This window comes from Aulostomus chinensis, chromosome 19 (assembly GCF_037954235.1).
Source record: "Aulostomus chinensis isolate RoL2024-O1b breed Wild chromosome 19, RoL_Achi_v1.0, whole genome shotgun sequence".
NCBI classification, from domain to species: domain Eukaryota; kingdom Metazoa; phylum Chordata; class Actinopteri; order Syngnathiformes; family Aulostomidae; genus Aulostomus; species Aulostomus chinensis.
The window spans coordinates 19,080,617-19,098,331 of record NC_141338.1 but is presented as its reverse complement, the minus strand read 5'-3'; the positions used below and the strand labels follow the sequence as shown (position 1 = coordinate 19,098,331).

At 43.9% G+C, this 17,715-nt stretch overlaps 1 protein-coding gene across 2 annotated transcripts in view; it reads left to right on the top strand.

Moving 5' to 3' along the window:
- cacna1bb (calcium channel, voltage-dependent, N type, alpha 1B subunit, b) overlaps positions 1–17,715 on the top strand; it is a 180,405-nt gene that overhangs the window by 125,776 nt on the left and 36,914 nt on the right. For both annotated transcript variants that reach the window (XM_086186888.1, XM_086186887.1), the window contains 8 exons: positions 2,092–2,221; positions 2,603–2,732; positions 3,307–3,366; positions 4,582–4,688; positions 11,223–11,319; positions 13,390–13,550; positions 14,838–14,975; positions 17,359–17,560. In XM_086186888.1, the coding sequence (XP_086043014.1) occupies positions 2,092–2,221; positions 2,603–2,732; positions 3,307–3,366; positions 4,582–4,688; positions 11,223–11,319; positions 13,390–13,550; positions 14,838–14,975; positions 17,359–17,560 (1,025 nt within the window). The remainder of the gene's footprint in view (positions 1–2,091; positions 2,222–2,602; positions 2,733–3,306; positions 3,367–4,581; positions 4,689–11,222; positions 11,320–13,389; positions 13,551–14,837; positions 14,976–17,358; positions 17,561–17,715) is intronic.

Genomic DNA, 17,715 nt, shown 5'->3' with positions numbered 1-17,715 from the left:
ACAAAAAATGCTTGGGTCTGTGATGGCTCAGAAGCTTCCTAAAGGCTCTCTGAAACCGCAATGTTACCATGTTGGGTTTAGAATGCCTCGTTTGTCCCTATTGGCCTCGTTTCTGACCTCATCTGGCAACCTCATTATTTATGCAAGTGCATGAGTTGACGGCGATCGGTTGCCGTTGTTTATCTGGCTACTACTCGGTGATTGGCCGCCCTCACTGTCACTGAAAAGAAAGCACTCCCACTTTCTCGGCTAACTGTCGCCGGTGCTAAGTGTGACTGCTACTGTCAATTGACAACGTTCCATATCATACAGCAACATTCGTAAGATAAGATACCAAGTAGCCACGGCACATTCATGGATCCAGCCGTATATGCAGTGGCAGGGTGGCCGTCGGGACAACCGGGAGTTTTCCCGGTGGCCTGGCCCCTTGGTAGCCTGCCTGGCTGGTGAGATTCCTTCCCCCTCAAGCCAGGCCAGCTAGCGACAGACAGCGCAGATAAAACAAAGGTCTCAATTCTATCGAGGCCATTCATTCAATCAGTCTGCTCAGTCAGTGCTGCTGCTGCTGCTGCTGCTGTCTCCAGTTTGTGTCACGCGAGCGAGCGACACGAGAGAGCTGCACTCACTCAGCTCGCTCGCATAATCGCCCCCTCCCGAAATATGTCGAAGGGGCGTGTTTGAAAGGGGTGGGTTCAATGTGTGCGAGTGTGTGTGTGTGTGGGGGGGCACTGACTGAACTGTGATGTAACACTTCAGCCAAAATCGCATTGGTCCATTTTCCCGCAGTGATTCACAAAAGGGGAGATACTTCAAACAGAGGTTTTGACACTGCCTCACACTTCGTGTGTCTTCCCCACAGCTGGGGGACGTTGAATGAACACCAAAAACACAAAAACAATGATTTTCATTCTAGGTGACCTTTAAGAGGAGGACCAAGATAGGAGTAATTCTATTTGTATGTTGTGCGCATGGAGACTTGTTTTCTGGTGTGTCTGCAGCGTTCATCCATGTTGAGGTCTCTGCTCATCTCTAATGAGTGAATATGGCGGGTATCTGCTCCAAGCTGAATAACGTTTGACATACTTCTTCCTTGACACATTTTGACAAGTGGCAACTGATGTTTATGTGTAAGTTATCCGTCCCCTTAAACAACACTCTCGTCTGTTTCACCGATTACGTCTCTCATGTCATTAAGTTCTGATGCACGACAAAACAGAAAATAAAAGTAGCAAGTCTAGTTTTAAAACGCAAGTGGCAGATATTTGTACTTCTTTGCTCTCCAAGGGTGAGTCTATTTTTGTTATTCAATTTCTCTAATGCTAGATGCTAACCTCAGCATGCTAAAATGCTAGTAGCGACAATGTTGACATACCGATACATTAAATTAGTTGGCTAGCTAGCTTAGTTTTGAGCAAATAACCAAGGCCAATGGAAAGGCCTTTACTTATTGCAGTAGGTTGAATAGAGTAGGTTTGGTAAGATTGAAAAGATATGACTTTTGACCAAATGATGGATTTCTATTGATAAGTTATTACAAGAAGAAAGAAACATGAACGTGTGCGCTCAATTTGTGTGTTCCATAGTGGTGGACTAACATCCATCAACCGCTAGGCTGCTATGGATGAATACAAATACAACGGATAGCTAATTTGCTGTGTGCTGCTGTTAACGGCGGCGTTGTTCGGGAGTCTCTTAAGTGCTGCGTGGTGGTCAGCTGGGTGTGGGTGTGACTGTCTGATGACCTCTCCAGTGACTCTCATGTGACCAACGACATCTTTAGAAGGTCACACCTACACAGGGTTTAAAAGCCTGCAACTCCCCACAGGTGACTTAGAACTGAAAGAAGCCCCTTGCACAAGATGTGAAACACCTTAAAGGAAACTGGAAAAGTGCGGTTGACGATGACACAGAACTTGAGAAATACCATGACCTGGGTGACTGAGGATCTTCATCAACATCATTCTAGAGTGAACGCATTTCAGCAGCAACTACATAAATATATTCAGCAGTCCGCCTCGTAGAAAATCTCTCTTTTTCTCAAATGTTAGTATTTGTTTTTATAACTAATCAAGTTCTGCTTTTCCACACTAGTGAACAACATCAACTGTGACAACTTCCGACTCAATGAGGAGAAGAAAGTTTTGGAGGAAGAGGAAGCAGCTAATGGGGCTCGGCAGATCCTTCCCTATAGCTCTATGTTCGTCTTTGGGCAAACGAACCCGTAAGTCACAAGCTAGAGATGTCAATTAAAGCTGAGAGTTTGGCTGAAACTGAAATTTCATCAAACCCGAACTTAACTAGCATTGTACTTAAGTCCACTCCATTTAGCTTCTGTCCTTTTGCACCTGCTTAATACAGATGATGTTGTTCTCTTTGTAGTCCGTCTTTGTCACTCAGTGACCTCCAGTGAACCCAGATGAGCCTGAGTCACTGGGTTCCCGTGAGGCTGCTACGTGTCCGCCATTGTGTGTGATTTTGAGAAGGAAAGACATGCATGTCGTCCACAGCCTGTGTTGGAAAAACATCATGCACCTATGAGCTGTCACTGTTAAAATAGTGTGTGCGCGCGCGTGTGTCGGTGTGTGTATGCGTGGTCTTGCAGGGTCCGACGGCTGTGTCACTACGTGGTCAACCTACGCTACTTTGAAATGTGCATCCTGATGGTTATCACCATGAGCAGCATCGCTCTGGCAGCTGAGGACCCCGTGCAAGCGAATGCACCGCGCAACAACGTGAGTCAGCCCGCTGTAAAGACCACATAAATAAACATGTGGAAGTGCACTGATGGTCAGACACGTAGTCACGTACGCCTGCTCATCCGAGCGCACGAGGGAGTGGACTAATACATCCTGGCTGATTGAGAGGTCCCTCCCAGCAGGGCTGGGCAGTTTAACCAAAATAAGTCTCAAGTGGTCAGAAACAGGCCAACTATTTTTTGGAAAATGAATCTTGCTGTCTGTGTATGTGTACATGTTGTGTGGGCTCATGACCAGGTAAAGGACGATTTGTATTTTGACAGACAAGCAGCCATAATTAGCATTCTATGCAGGGCCACAGAGACAACTGGGGTCAGTGTTGTTCATGTCCGTTTGCTTGTTGCTTCTTCACTGGGCTTGTGGGTGCAATGTGCGTCGATTCGGGGGAGTTCAAACCTGACAGCTCTAGATCTCTGACAGGGCAGAGGAACATGTTGTGCATATCTGGTGTGTTCAAACTCTTCCCAAGTGTTGTAAACTGGAAACATCTGTCACTGGATCTTTTGATGAGTCATCTCACAGGATACTTTCTTCTTCTTTTTTTTTGTAGGTTCTCAAATATCTGGATTATGTTTTTACCGGAGTCTTCACTTTTGAGATGGTGATTAAGGTGAGGGTTGTGTCAAACTGAAGGTAATGGTTCAGGTAATGTCCATCTTCAAAACGTCAGTGATCCTCAGCTACACTGGGCTGAAGTGATGTGACGATTCAGACCTCTTTAGACGTTCAGATCATATATAGGAGCTGTTCCATATATATATATATATATATATATATATATATATATATATATATATATATATATATATATATATATCCACTGATTAACACACCTTCAGACACAGAAGAGTGTTAATCATTGGAATCACCGGTTAAAGTGTTTGGTTGGAAGGAAAACCTGCATACCCACGGCTCTCCATGGCACATGGTTCCCTACCCCTGCAGTCGAGGGCCGTGTGGCTGCAGGTTTTCATTCCAACCAAGCAAAAGCAACACCTGATTCAACTTAAATCAATCAAGCTGTGTCAACGCAGCTCATTTGTTGGATCAGGGGTTGCTTCTGCTTGGCGGTTTGACACCCCTGATTTAGAGCATAAATCAGCCTCGTCCCCTCTTGATGTCTTTGGACTGTGGGAGGAAGCTGGAGTACCAGAGAGAACCCACACAGGAACAGGGAGAACATGCAGACTCACACAGAAAGATCCTGTACCCAAGCTGGGACTCAAACCTGGAACCTTCTTGCTGTGAGGCGACAGTGCTGACCACTGCACCACTGTGCCACCTTATATAAATGTATAGTGTGTGTATAAAGGTTCACACATATGGATCATTTTATTCCGATTTATTTCTGAAATACTACAATTTTTGCATTTCTCTCTTGGTTTGTGTGAGTTCAAACGGTAAGATTCAGCAGCAGTGAAAATTTGTGAGCAAATGTCATCTAGAAGCACAAGGCTTTGCCTCAAGGGGACAAAGTACCACATTCTCCTGAACTCATTTGAGCTGGGAGTGAAGGATGGTTGAACCCTGTCACGTGGCGACACAAGCAAGCTGTTAGTGTGTTGGGCTGGTGGGGAGCGAGGCCGCCGCTTGATCCAGCCGTCACCTTCATCGATCACCTTTGACGCAAGTGCTGGCTGGAAGGCTACAGTTGGCTATATTTGAATAGATAAGTGATTAAACGCGGATTAATTATGATTAGCTGAACAGTCATTTAATTCTCCATGAAATATTTTAATATACTTTAAATCTCTGTACTCACAGCGCTTGTCGCAAAATCTGTCAGCGCTTGCATTATGGTTTTATTCCATTTCTTTTTCGCTAGATGATCGACTTGGGACTGCTCCTTCATCCTGGGTCTTACTTTCGTGACCTGTGGAACATTCTGGACTTCATCGTGGTCAGTGGAGCTCTTGTGGCCTTCGCTTGCTCGTAAGTCAACGTCTTAATATTCTTGAAGATGTGTAATGACAGCAGGACTCAGTAGGATGATATGACACAAGGCCCTCTGTGGTCGGTCATGTGGGCCATACTTGAGTCCATCCCAGTCACGTTTGCGTGATATCTCAAGAATATCCGGGCAGAATTTCTTCAAAGTCGGCGCACATTTTTCACTCGGATTCAGGATTGAATAGAAAAGATGTTGATCGTCAAAGCTCAAGGTCACTGCGACTTCCAGTCCATCCCATTCTAATGAAGATGAAATTTTGGGAATTTCCTGGAAGAAATTTCACGGCGTCGTGCATGAATGTCCACTGCCTGTCCATTCATTTTCATGGCCCGGCCCAGACTGCAGTTAAAGATGCTATGTTAAGAAACATTGGCTTTGAAATCCCTTTGGATCAGCTTTAGCCTATTAAGGTCAAACTAAACACACATTGTAAGACAGCATGGAGGGATACACTCGTGCTCGCGTAGTTCAAGTTCACGGCAGCTCTCATCTTTGACCTATCAGCTGTTGCCGCGACGTGAGCTGATTTGATTTGCTTACACACCTGTGTTGTGGAGCCTGGGAGTAACTGAGGGATTTGATGTTCTCTTGTTCTGCACCCACAGATTGGTTCCCGGCTAGACTCTGTCCTGAAATGTTGTCTAGTTTCTCACCTGTGTGTTTTTCTTTGTACTGCTTCTGTCACTCTGACGTCTTCACTTCTGCTGAGTGTTTTTGAAGCCTCTTGGTCTTTTATCTGTTGCTGACTGTCTGTGTCTTCTCTTTGACTTTTTGTTTCCTTCTGTCTTCTTCTGGCTTGGATTGCTTTCAGGAGCCTTATGGGGTAATGCCAGCTCTCTTTCTCTGTCCATCCTCTTTGTGTCTCCTTCCTGTCCATCTTAGCTCCTGTCACTTGTCCATTTATAGATGAGTCTGCAGCTTGTTTCTCCCTGCTGGATGTTTTAGCATTTTTTGTTGTTGTTGTTGTTGCAATTCTCATCATCACTGCCACAAATAAACCGGCAGTTCTCCTGTTTTTGTTATTTTGCCGTGTTTGTGTTCCATCTGCATCGGGGTTACGTAAGTGCAATTACCTTTTTCTTACTGGATAATTTAGAAGTGTTGTTCGGAACAACATGTATAAAAGAACCGGACAGTCGGGTGCGACAGCTCCTGTCGTAGGTGTAAAAGGTGTTCAAAATAGACAAGAACACAAACAGCGAGCGCTGCCCCAGAATACCAAAGAGATACTGAAAACTATTAGTGAAAGTTCAGCCGTCTTCGTTTTTTTTTTTTAGCCCGAAAGAAACAATAGAAATGCAGAATGATCTCAGACAGCAGGTGAAGATGTGATCAGATGAAATCAAAACTGGATGCCATCCATCCACATTCTCTCTTAATTTGTGGGTAATTCAGAGAGTCTCTAACCATGATGGAGAATAGAAATCTCTCTGTTCTGAGCTCCTAGAAATGTTTGAAAGGCAATTTTAAGATTGGATCATATAACATTTTAACAGTGAATTTAATGGTTTTGCCCATCGGGATTTTCAGATCTCATCACTTCTGAGGGATCAAATGTGACATTGTTCCGTCTCCTGCAGTGTGAATATCCTCATACAGACTGTTCCCATCTACACCGTCTTCTCGTTTTGTGTGAACTCACTAGATTCATTATCTATGATGTGATTATTATCCTTTTCACTGTAAATTACATTCCTTTGAATTCATAGTTCATCCATTGTTGTCCCTCTCACAGAATTCACTGTTTCTTCTTGTGTCTGCGTGCTTCGAGGTCATCAATTCGAAAGGCCAAATGCGTCACTGCATATCTTCCTGCCTGTGTGATAACTGCTGAAATGTCTCTCTTCAATTTGCTGGTTTGTGTGAGTGGGTGGGGTTTTGATCATGTATTGTGTATGTTTGTGTGCTTATCGTTGCTTTTTCTTATCAGATCGCAACAAAGTGTGGCCAGGTGGGAACTGTCCCTCTCTTCCTCCTGCTTGTTCACACCCTTGTCCCTTCTCTCCTACATGTGAAGCACAGAACACTCCTCCTTTTATCAACCTTTCCAAATGAATTTTGTTGCCCTCCATCCCAAGGTGCTTGGGATTTGACCCCCCTGCTTTATTATGGTCCCTTTCAGAGAATTAACTCCCGTCCCAATATTGGGACATCAAGACAAAAGGACAATATTGGGAACTCCTTGTCATAGCTTTCAGAAGACCAACATGAACTGCAGACACACACTTGTAGTTTAAATATGACGGACATCTTAATACTGCCACTTGGTGTCAGTTTTGTCCCAGCTAAAAAGTTCTAAAGCATCATTTCACCTTCATTACATGACTTTTAATTAGGACTAAGAGGGGGTTTAATTGGTCAAATTGCTTTGAGGTTATCGTCTACAGCTCAATTCACCTCCCCCGCCCTTCACCTAAATGACTCCTTCTTTATACAGTGTGTTTACAGGGAAATCATTAATGGATAATAGCTTTCACCACTAATAGCTTTAAAAAAAAAGAAGAAAAAAAAAGTCTTTTTCATTACCATCAGTTTGGTTTTGCTTCTCTTTGTATGTAGAAAAATACCCAGATTTTTTTTTTTTTTTTTAAGTGCAGGGTAGCTTAGAACCCCTTTTCACCTGGAATCCATGTCCATGATATTTTTTTTTTAAACGGCTGAAGCGAAAGACTGGTAACCTCATTTTGGTAAACAAGATTTGAATGACATCTCAGAAAGTGCTCCTAGTGCCAGAATTTAATGAGAAACATGCAAATGAGTGTCTTTTCAACAGTAGAGTCTGGACGCTAATGTGCCAGTTTGTCCGGCGAACACGTTTTAATATATCATTATGAATAGCAAAACGATAAGTCGTGAGCCTACGCTTTTTACTACTAAACTGGTATACATTTGAATAAAAATAATTGATAGAACTCTCCGTAAATATATTTGATTCTGTATTGTATGGAGGACCACAAGTCTCCATAAAAACAAGCAGTCTAAATTATTAACTTATCAATTATTTGACATAAGAATTTACGAGATTGCTCATGTATTTGTGAAATCAAAATTCTTAAATGTTTCATTAAAGAGGCACTGCTGGAAGCAGTGTGCAAGCACATTAAAGGGACAGTGTGTAAAATTTGGCGACGTTTATGTCCACCTCCAGGAGACCTTGTATGTTTGTGTTTCAACGTGTATGATTTAGGTCCTCAAAAGTCCCTCAAAATTGTTAGCCAGCACCAGCAAGAGTTTTAGATTCAGCTCAGAAAGTTGCAGAAAATTTATTTCAGCTGCCGAATAAATGAGCCCACACTGAAAGGGGCAGGGTTAGACGTATCAAAAAAATTTGCAAAGTGATTGCAAAAAATATTTCGGTCGGTGCGTGGCGAATCTTTTGTTCAGGTAAGGGGGGCAAACAATGCTGCGTGTCAACCAATAGTGAAGCTCAGTCAGGGGGCACACACAAACATAAAACCAGAGCTACGTTTAGGTAAACTTTTAATACGGATGAAACATTTCATTTTAATTCCTCTTATCATTTCCCCACAGTAAAGTATTAAATGATTATTTGTTGTAATTTATAGATTGAAATACACTTAGAAGTACCGTCATTATCATTTATGCTTATTTACATTATCTATTAAATTTAGTGTTTTTGTGACAACTTTGGTCCTCCACAGTCCAGAGGAGCCTTGCAGACCCTGTTCAGCCGAGGGAGTAAAGTTCCTCTGATGACATGTCTGATCTTGTGTCTGTAAACGGGAAGTGCTCCTTGATCCCAGACAGTGGTCCAGAGTCACAATGACTGAAGATGACCTTGCAAGCCCCACAGCATGTCGAGCAGTCAGGGCTGATGTGCAGTGCATTGATATGAACACACACACACACACACACACACAACCGGTTCCATAACCTCAGCGCTTCTGAAAGCTATTGGGAGTCTGTTGTTGCCGTCTCAAGGTGTTGAGGTCCTTGAATATCTAGGACTGGCAATAACTCTGCGGACTGCATGCCAGGGTAAGCAAGTCATCTGAGCATGAGAGCTGCATGCACCTTCATCACTGAGAAAGGAAAAGAAAGGAAATACATGGAACCATGCTCTCCTCTCAGACCTCCGCTCAGTAATGGACAGACACAACTAACAATTCTTAATCCATAAATAGCCTTGACAAGCGTGTGTGTGTGTGTGTGTGTGTGTGTGTGTGTGTGTGTGTGTGTGTGTGTGTGTGTGTGTGTGTTGTAGCAGATGATGGAATAGATTAGAAAAGAGGAAGAGGATAGTTTGTTTTTACTGGTCACTTAGTGAAATTGGTTCTGAGGAAAGAGGAGATGTTAACCTCATCTTCTTGGAATCAGCTTTCAATTTGTTACTAAATACGGAGGAATTGAGCAGATCAAACGAAGCTGAACCTTGGTGGCAGCTCATTACTTTAGTCGGTTGACTTTTATGCAGACTACATACAAACTTGCTCCAAGTGAACAAGCTGGTGATGCGAGCAAAGTGTTTAACACCTTTCACGTGTAATTAAAATAACGTTTGTTAAACCCATTCAGTCCTAAAACACCAAGAATAAACCCCTTAATACCTGAGGATTTCCCGAATTGTCAGCGTCCACCAAAGCTGTTCTCTGCCTCTGCTGCAGATAAAAACATGAAAAAAGCTTAGACTTAGGACGTTTATGAAACTGACTTGCTTGTGCCGCCAATCAATATAGGTTTGTTTTTGTGTTAATCAATAAAAATTGCCCAAAAAAAATGAAGATTTTGGTTCGGGACATGCAAATGGTTGGTTCACCAGACCCATAAATTCACTTGTTGAATCGAGTCTGGCCATGTTCCATTTAGGATGGTTTGCAGAATTTGAATCTTTGTAGATGTGGAACTGAGTTAGGAGTAAAACCAGTGGAGCAGCCGTAAAATGCACCGACACCACCGACGGTGAAATCTGGAAAATGGAACTTTTCCTCAAACCCAGTTGGCAGTAACGCAGCCGCGTATTTACCTGAACTGAAGGAGGGCGGCACTCATCGATGCAAGCATAACCTTCAAGTGTCTATATTTCCTTGTTTGCATTTATATAATGAATCCTTACGGTGCTTTCACAGCTACCGTGTTTAATTTGAGTTTTATGTCTTGGGCCGTGTCAAACTCGTGCAGTCTCAGTATAAAGGAGAAGGAAAAATATATAAGTAGGAGTAGGGTATGCAGGCCCTGGCACATATGACGAATAAACAGAGAGCATGTTCTCATGTGGTTTGTTGGGACACATTTTGGTTCAGTATGATTTTGTTCTGTACGTGACAACCAGTCGAACCTTTGGAGGAAACGTTCGACAGTTACAAACTCATCCACTGATCCAGACCGACACATTAGAGGTGTGAAAGCACGCTAACCCCCTCGTAAAGCGGCCTGTAAAACAAAACGCATCACGCACCACAACTCTTTACCGCGTGTGCGAACAGGGGCAGGTGCCATCAGATAGCAGCTTCTGTATAATACCATGATGGGGTATTATTATTGTTGTTGGCTTGAGTAAAAACTCTTTACTGCAGTCTGTCCCCCAAGGGTGATTGGTTGGTTAGTATATTGGTGTATTGCACATCCGGGCCTCCAGGGGACACTAACAGGGCTTTTAGACTGCTTCTGTTCCGTAATGCACCCTGTAATGAATTATTCGTACACACACTCAAGCTTTCCACTTCTCTGAATTTTTAAAAGTCAGGATGAAACAAATGAGGAACGCTTTTATTGAGACTGGCAGCCACATTGTGCGCACATGTGACAAATGAATTAAAACTCCTGCTCCCCTCCGCTGCCCTTGGCTAATACCAGTCTCTGGGTGAGTGATGGTTCAGCTGTATGTTATTAGCTTAAGAGCTGAGTTTCATACCCCCACACAAAACATGCATCGGCCATAACTGGCAGCAATGGTTCCTGCAAAGAAGAAGCTTCCCCGACCAAGGGCTGATTCTTTGTGCAATTACTTTAAGTTTGACACAATGATGTTATTCTACAGGAACAAGAGAATGAGCTTTGTGAATCTTTAAATGAACAAAGAAATACCACATCGCTAAAATGCTGCATCAAAACATTTCACAAGCAACCAAACGCACTTGTGAATTTTTTAAGAACATAATTATAGGCTAAGGGAAAGACAGTAAGGAGAGGGGAAAAAAATGTACAGAGAAAGGAAAGAAGGAAGGAATTACAAGAAAATTCAGATGAGAATGCTGAAATAATGATGGAGAAAGACAACATTTACAGAAGGCTGGATTTGAACCATCGGAGGAACAAGTGCAGCTGAGGTGCAGTTCATCTGTAGAAGTCTATTTCAGGAACTTTAAACGACAAACGTCCTCATGTTTCTGCAGAATAACATGGTATTCTCCTCATATGCATGTCCTCTACTAACAGGTATTTCTCCCTGTACACTACCTACACCTGAAGTACTTCAGTCGGCTCTCTGAAAGGGTTTACATGGCTGTAGGTTACAATCCATCACAGGGACTTAACTGTATTCTTAATCTGTACAGAGGGACCAAAGGCAAGGACATCAACACCATTAAGTCCCTGAGGGTCCTGCGAGTCCTGCGGCCGCTCAAGACCATTAAACGGCTGCCCAAGCTGAAGGTACGGTAATCCAATCTGTCACCCGGCAGCCCTGCCTGCACCTCCGGGAGACACAACAGTCGCGTCTGAAGTGGGTAGAACGATGTCTTTTGTGAAGTAGAACACAATGGTAATGCTATAATGGATAACAAAAAACATGAAAGTTGAATTTTACTAATTTTGCAATGGAAAAATACTTATTAGGACACTTTGAACGAATGCGGCATCCTCTATGAGGGTTATTCTACAGGCAGCCTGCTGGCCAACTTCAGCCTGCCAGTCAGCTCACACCAACCCACCATGAATCATGTCGAAAATGCATTTGAACAGCTCACAGAAGTGAACCTCTCCACGGACCTGGCTCTCTTCATATTTAAAACTTCACGCGATAACGGACGTTCATGACAGTAAATCCTTCAAACCAGCAGAGTGCTCATGTGCAATAGGAGCTACCATTGAACACGAGTCGTTTGTTCCTGGCAGCTGCTCACTTCCAGGATCCGTTCAAATGAACGGCGCTTCATTCCTTCTGCTTTCTCTGGTACAGTAAATACAACTTGTAGCCGTCTCTGCTTAGCGTGTGTACAAGGGATGTGGAGTCGATACAACTAAGCTGTCATCAAAAGAAAAAAAAGGTTATAAGTTGCATGAAGGGCAATAAGAAATGTCAGAGTTGGCGCAGTGATACACCAAACGGCACTTCAACACTCAAATGTGTTTACTTTTGCGACTAGAACACTGCTTGAGTTGGCAAGTTACGAAATTGGGATTTCTCTTGCTTTTGGATTACGGAACCGTTACTTTTGTGATGAAACTGTAGGGGGGACTTTGTCAAGCGCATTTACACAGCGAGGTGAGATATCTCAGCTTTGTTTTCTATTTAGTTCGGTTCTGTAGGGAGGGAGTGGTCAGTTGGTCAGAAATGTCGCGCTAAGTGTGAACCCTTTGGCCCAGATGTCTCCACGCTCATCAGTACTTTGGTTCACATCCTGCAGTTGTGTCTGATCGGGGTCTGTCTGTGCAGCCCCTGCAATGGGACTCCGAGGTGGTCTGGGACCAGCTGTTTTGGTCTGCACCAGAGTGGGACTACTGCTTTCACAATCTTCTAAACATACCAAAGGGCGGAGGGGTTGTGGAAGCGCCCTTAAACTATTGACAGGTTTTTCACATCCTGCAGTTCAGAAGGTCCAGTGGCGCTATTACACATGCAGCTGTTTGACTTGTGCCTATTCAATAGAGGTACATTAAACATGAGGAGCATCACTCAGTGCCAATGTGGAGAGGGAAGCAGGATCCACCCTGGCTGATCCTCGTATTCTGTAGCCCGGTAGACGTACAGAAAACAAAGTCTTTCAAAGCTTGTGGTGATTACATCCACAGCAATGATCATGGTGTCATGGCATCGCTCCGATCTTCACAGCAGTGAGTTTTATATCATGGTGTGTCACAAAATATTCTGTCAGAATGTTTAGTTTGAGGTTTATGAAGTTGGAAGAAAAAAAAGGTGTTGTTCTGACCCTCGCTAAGGTGAGACGCTCCACTATTTCTTGTGACAAAGAAATGACTGCTTCCCTCTGGTGTGTGAAGGAGGATGATCAGGCAAAAGTAATGGATCTGACAAAAGATGAGCGTGCTGATAGGAGTAATAGAAGTGAAATGACCGACACAAATCAGAGCTGGCGGACCAACGTGCATCCACAACTCTCCTCGGATACTTGGGACCACGCGCTTTGATTGACAGGCCGATTTAAGAAGGGAGATTATACTCCGTCCTAGCTCTGGAGACAAAAGCCTGGACTGCGGTCATCCATGCAGCAGCATATTCATTGGTTAGATGGCATACATGTCAGGATAGATAGACAAAGCACTTCATCCCAGCATGAGCTGAAAATAGAGGAGGAGAGAGAGTGACAGGCAAATGTACATCCAGCAAACACTGATCTGGCACTTTGTGGGTCAAAAGTCTTACCGATATTTAGATATTTGAATCAAAAATGTACTGTTTTTGTCATTCTTACGTTAGAACCCTTTCTACCATTGGCTAGACATCCCACCAATTTACTGATTGGACTGTTTGTGGTTATTTTCCAGGCCGTCTTCGACTGTGTCGTAAACTCCCTGAAGAACGTTCTCAACATCCTCATCGTCTACATCCTTTTCATGTTCATCTTCGCTGTCATTGCCGTGCAGCTCTTTAAGGGCAAGTTCTTCTACTGCACCGACGAGTCGAAGGGTCTGGAGAAAGACTGCAGGTACATCATTCAAACGGATCTTCTCTGTGATTCTTTATGATACCCGTTAGAATGGTTATGAGACACAGCCTTTTCCCACTGTAAGACACAGCCACATCCACTCTGAACCTCAGCTTTATACTCTACGGGCCCTTTGTAAGTGGTCCAAAGTGTGTGGTGTATGAGAGGGGCCAACCACTTTTCCCTTGTGGGTCAAAATGAGAAGTCAAGGCTGGGCTACGGGCCAAGAACAAACGCAAAATTACAAAACAGTACCAAAATCCAGAGCTCCCTCTAAAGTTTTGACAAATACATCGTAAAAATTTCTTTTAAGTACTTCGTTACAGTGCAGGTCAGTTTTTCAAGTGCAAGTCAAGCTATTTGATAAAATCAAGGCCAGTACAACAAAATTGTACTGTACAGCCGTCCAGTTGAATGAGCTGCAATATTAGACTGACATCTGAATATTGACTCTGAAAAAAAATGATGAAAAATTGGCGCTCTGACATACTTGAAGATCATAATCCTCACAAAAAGTGAATCAGCATTAGCATGGGCGCACTTTGAGCTGCTCCAACAGCAGGAGAGTTTCTGTAGTTTGATTAATGTACAGTTTTCTGTTAAGGAAAGAATTTTAGCAAGCTAGCCGGCAGCAACCTACATGCTATGAACGGGAAGTTCAAATGGAGACTGGGGTCATGCATCAAGTCAGTTTTAAAAAAGGTACACAAAAAATGTGTTGATCATTTTAGTTTCTGCCTCTTCCATTGGTGCGTTGTGGGCTCTGTAACGCTCACAGGGATCATGACTGACCGACAGGGAGCCAGAGCGTTTTGTCTAGCAGAGTGAGGGCTCTCTCCCGTGCTGGCCCAGCTCTGCACTGAAGGGATGTTTTTTTATTGCTATGTACGTAGAAAGGTTCCCAGTGGCTGCAAGCATCCTTCCGATCTTTAAATTAGGTCGTTAAAACAGTAGGAAACACCAAAAAGAAATCGGGCCTCTCCTATCAGAGACGTCGTCACTGAAGCTCGGCTGCTTTGCATCATTGGGTAATGTCACAAATGCAAGACGGGAATGTGCCAGCAGAATGTTACAACCACACCCTTTTTTAAAATCTCTGCAACGACGCGCTTCTAAAACGTGGGCGCCGGATGAGGAAACAACAACTGTAGCGGTTGGAAACTAGCAATGACATCTGAGCTGCGCACACATCAGGGCCCTAGATCCCTGTTGTCTATCACAAGGTGACTTCATTTCACTTCTTTTTTTTTATGACCTCCCTTTTGATTCCATCTGTCTCACTCTCAGGGGTCAGTTTCTGGAATACGAGAAAGATAACGTGGCCGCGAAGCCAAGAGAATGGAAGAAGTATGATTTCCACTATGACAACGTTCTCTGGGCCTTCCTGACGCTGTTCACCGTCTCCACCGGAGAGGGCTGGCCAGTGTAAGTAGGGACAACATTCCTCCACACAGCACCACACCACCATCGGCGTGCTGCATATACTGTCACAGCTGGAGTCGTGTTGGCTGTGGCCAGAATCATCATCGTCATCATCATCGTCATTTCTGTCTGGAACCTCTGACGGCGGTTTACTCGTTTGATGAATTCAAGTTACTTAGATGTGAAAAGTAAATTGTTCAACCGACTGAACTTGTCGTGATCTTTTAAAATCTCATGCTTTTAAACCAGCGGTGCCAACACAATACCACAATGACCGCAAGAAATAACTCACAACCGAATTTTTACTGCAATAGAAAATGTTCCAAACACGTCAGCTTTAGTGGAAATACCCTTGTTGTCAATCCTAGCCGGAGTCACAGGGGTAGATAGATCCCCTGCTCCTCTCCGGGCTGCATCAGGGAGCTGAGGGCCACGGAGACCAGCTGACGGCTGCTTTCTGTAATAGAATGAATTGTAGGAGGTTGGAAGTGCCTCTGAGAAATGTCATCAAATACATTTTTCTCCAAAATGGTCTTTTTAGCCTGCACTACTACAACTGCAATTTTAGAAACAGATGAATATTTGGAACGACTTTCCTGACCAGAAAGCCAAGTACAGAAATTTGATGCAGCACCTCAAAAGCCCGTCTTTAAATTTGGCTAAAAAAAAACAACCAAAAACCAAAATATTTGCTGATGACTAGAAGAGTAACTGCTGCTACTAATCATGGCCCGTCTTAAAAGAGAGGAGGATCGCTGTGGGGAAACTGAGGTTCTGAACCTGATCTGTGTGAATAAGAATGCACGGAGGACGAGCAACAGGCTTCTGAAGCTGAGGGGGAGGGATGGAGGTATGCTAGCCTGCTCTCCCTCTGCTGCTCAGTGGGCAGAGCTCACTAGTAGTAAGGTGGTCTCTATGGATCTTTCTTCTGGCTCTGGTGAGGATGGACAAGAAAACATAAACCTCAACCCGTCATTTTTTTTTTTTTCTAAAACTGAGATGCTCACAAAAAAGGGGAAAAAAAAAACTGAAATATGACTGTGTTTACAGGAGATGAGTGGCGCTGACGTGACAAGTCATGATTGATTCCAGTGCCCAACACACACATGCGCACACTAAGAATTTACGATGATAGATTGCTTCTAATCTCAGCCTGTTTTCAAGTCTGCCGCTGGCAGTAAACATATGGCTTCGGCCTGCGTTCACGTCACGTGGGATGGATAGTAGAGAGGGAGAAGATCCCTGTGTTTACGAGAGTTCCTGTTCCTAGATAACTCAGAACCTTGTTTGTCGTGTGAAGGATGAAAATGTAGTGGCCCTAGAGAATTAATAACTATTACTCTGAGTTCAGGTGCCCTGGACAATTTTCCTTGTTTTCTGTGTTATCAGGCTGCTGCTATTGAACAAGTCGGTTAAAGTGGAGTTTTAAATGGAACAGCTGCCCTGGTTTGTCCTTGTCCAGTCAGGGTTGATGGTAAATGCGGTTGCTTTAAGCAGTCGGTTGTCTTAGGAAGCAGAGTGTTGCTGCTCACACAGCTGTGCAGGCAGCGTGCGCTGGGGTGGACTGTGTTTGTTTATCTGGCAGAGTGGCAACTGAACCCGACAGGCGTCACGTTTGTAACGAACCCAGCTTGAGCCTGACGCTGTTACGTTGCGTCGCCACGCCGCTGTGTTTGTGCTACCCTCTCTAGCAAGTACAGCATTAATAAACTGATCCAGAAAGAAGGACAGAGCGGAAGTGTCTTGTAAAGCAGTGGACTTTTGCCAGAGGAATGACTGACCTCCTTTACCCGGGGTCAAGCCCACAGTGACCCTCGATCCAGAGAGGTCGCTGAGTCCAGTTGGTGCACATAATCTGGTTTACAGGAAAAATTTGGCGTGTATGAACTTGTTATTGTGCGACCTACTCTCTACCCTCGAGCCAGTTAGCTAGCATTACATGCTGAATGGTCAACTGGTTTTGGTGGGTCTCAGCTCCTTAAGGCAGCACAGAGGAGAGAAGCGTGTCTTTCATCGGGGAGGATGAGAACAGCAGCTGAACTGTCATGTTGTCACTCCTGATTGAGATGAGCAGAAATAAAGGCAACCTTTCAGAGCGACATTTGCAATTTGTGACTGTGGTGAGTTTTGATTTCCTTTCGTACAAAGATTTCAGGAATTTCTTTTTTTGATAAATACCAGTTTAAAAACCCTGGCTAGTTTTAACTGTAAGGTTTTTATGCTGAGTTAGCATGTTAATGTGGAGATTTTCGACTCGAGTCCTGTAAAGCAAATGCTCAGTCAGTGTTCTTCCTGAGATTGTGGGGAATTCTTCTTCCAGATTTGTCATCTTGATTATTAATTGTGTCGTGTCTTGTAAGTCATAACCCCTCTCCTGTCTGTCCAGCGTCCTGAAGCACTCTGTGGATGCCACCTATGAGGACCAGGGTCCCAGCCCGGGCTTCCGCATGGAGACATCCATTTTCTATGTGGTGTACTTCGTGGTGTTCCCCTTCTTCTTCGTCAACATATTTGTAGCTTTGATCATCATCACCTTCCAGGAGCAGGGAGACAAAGCCATGTCTGAGTGCAGCCTGGAGAAGAATGAGGTGGGACACTCACGCGGTTTCTTTACCCTCAACACGAACCAACGCTTGTTGCTTATGCAGGAAAATATTCTCTGAGCATGTTTGCTGTGTCAGGTGACTTGGATTTATTCAGCACCAGCAACACCGCAAGAAACAAATACAGCAGATCCAGACTT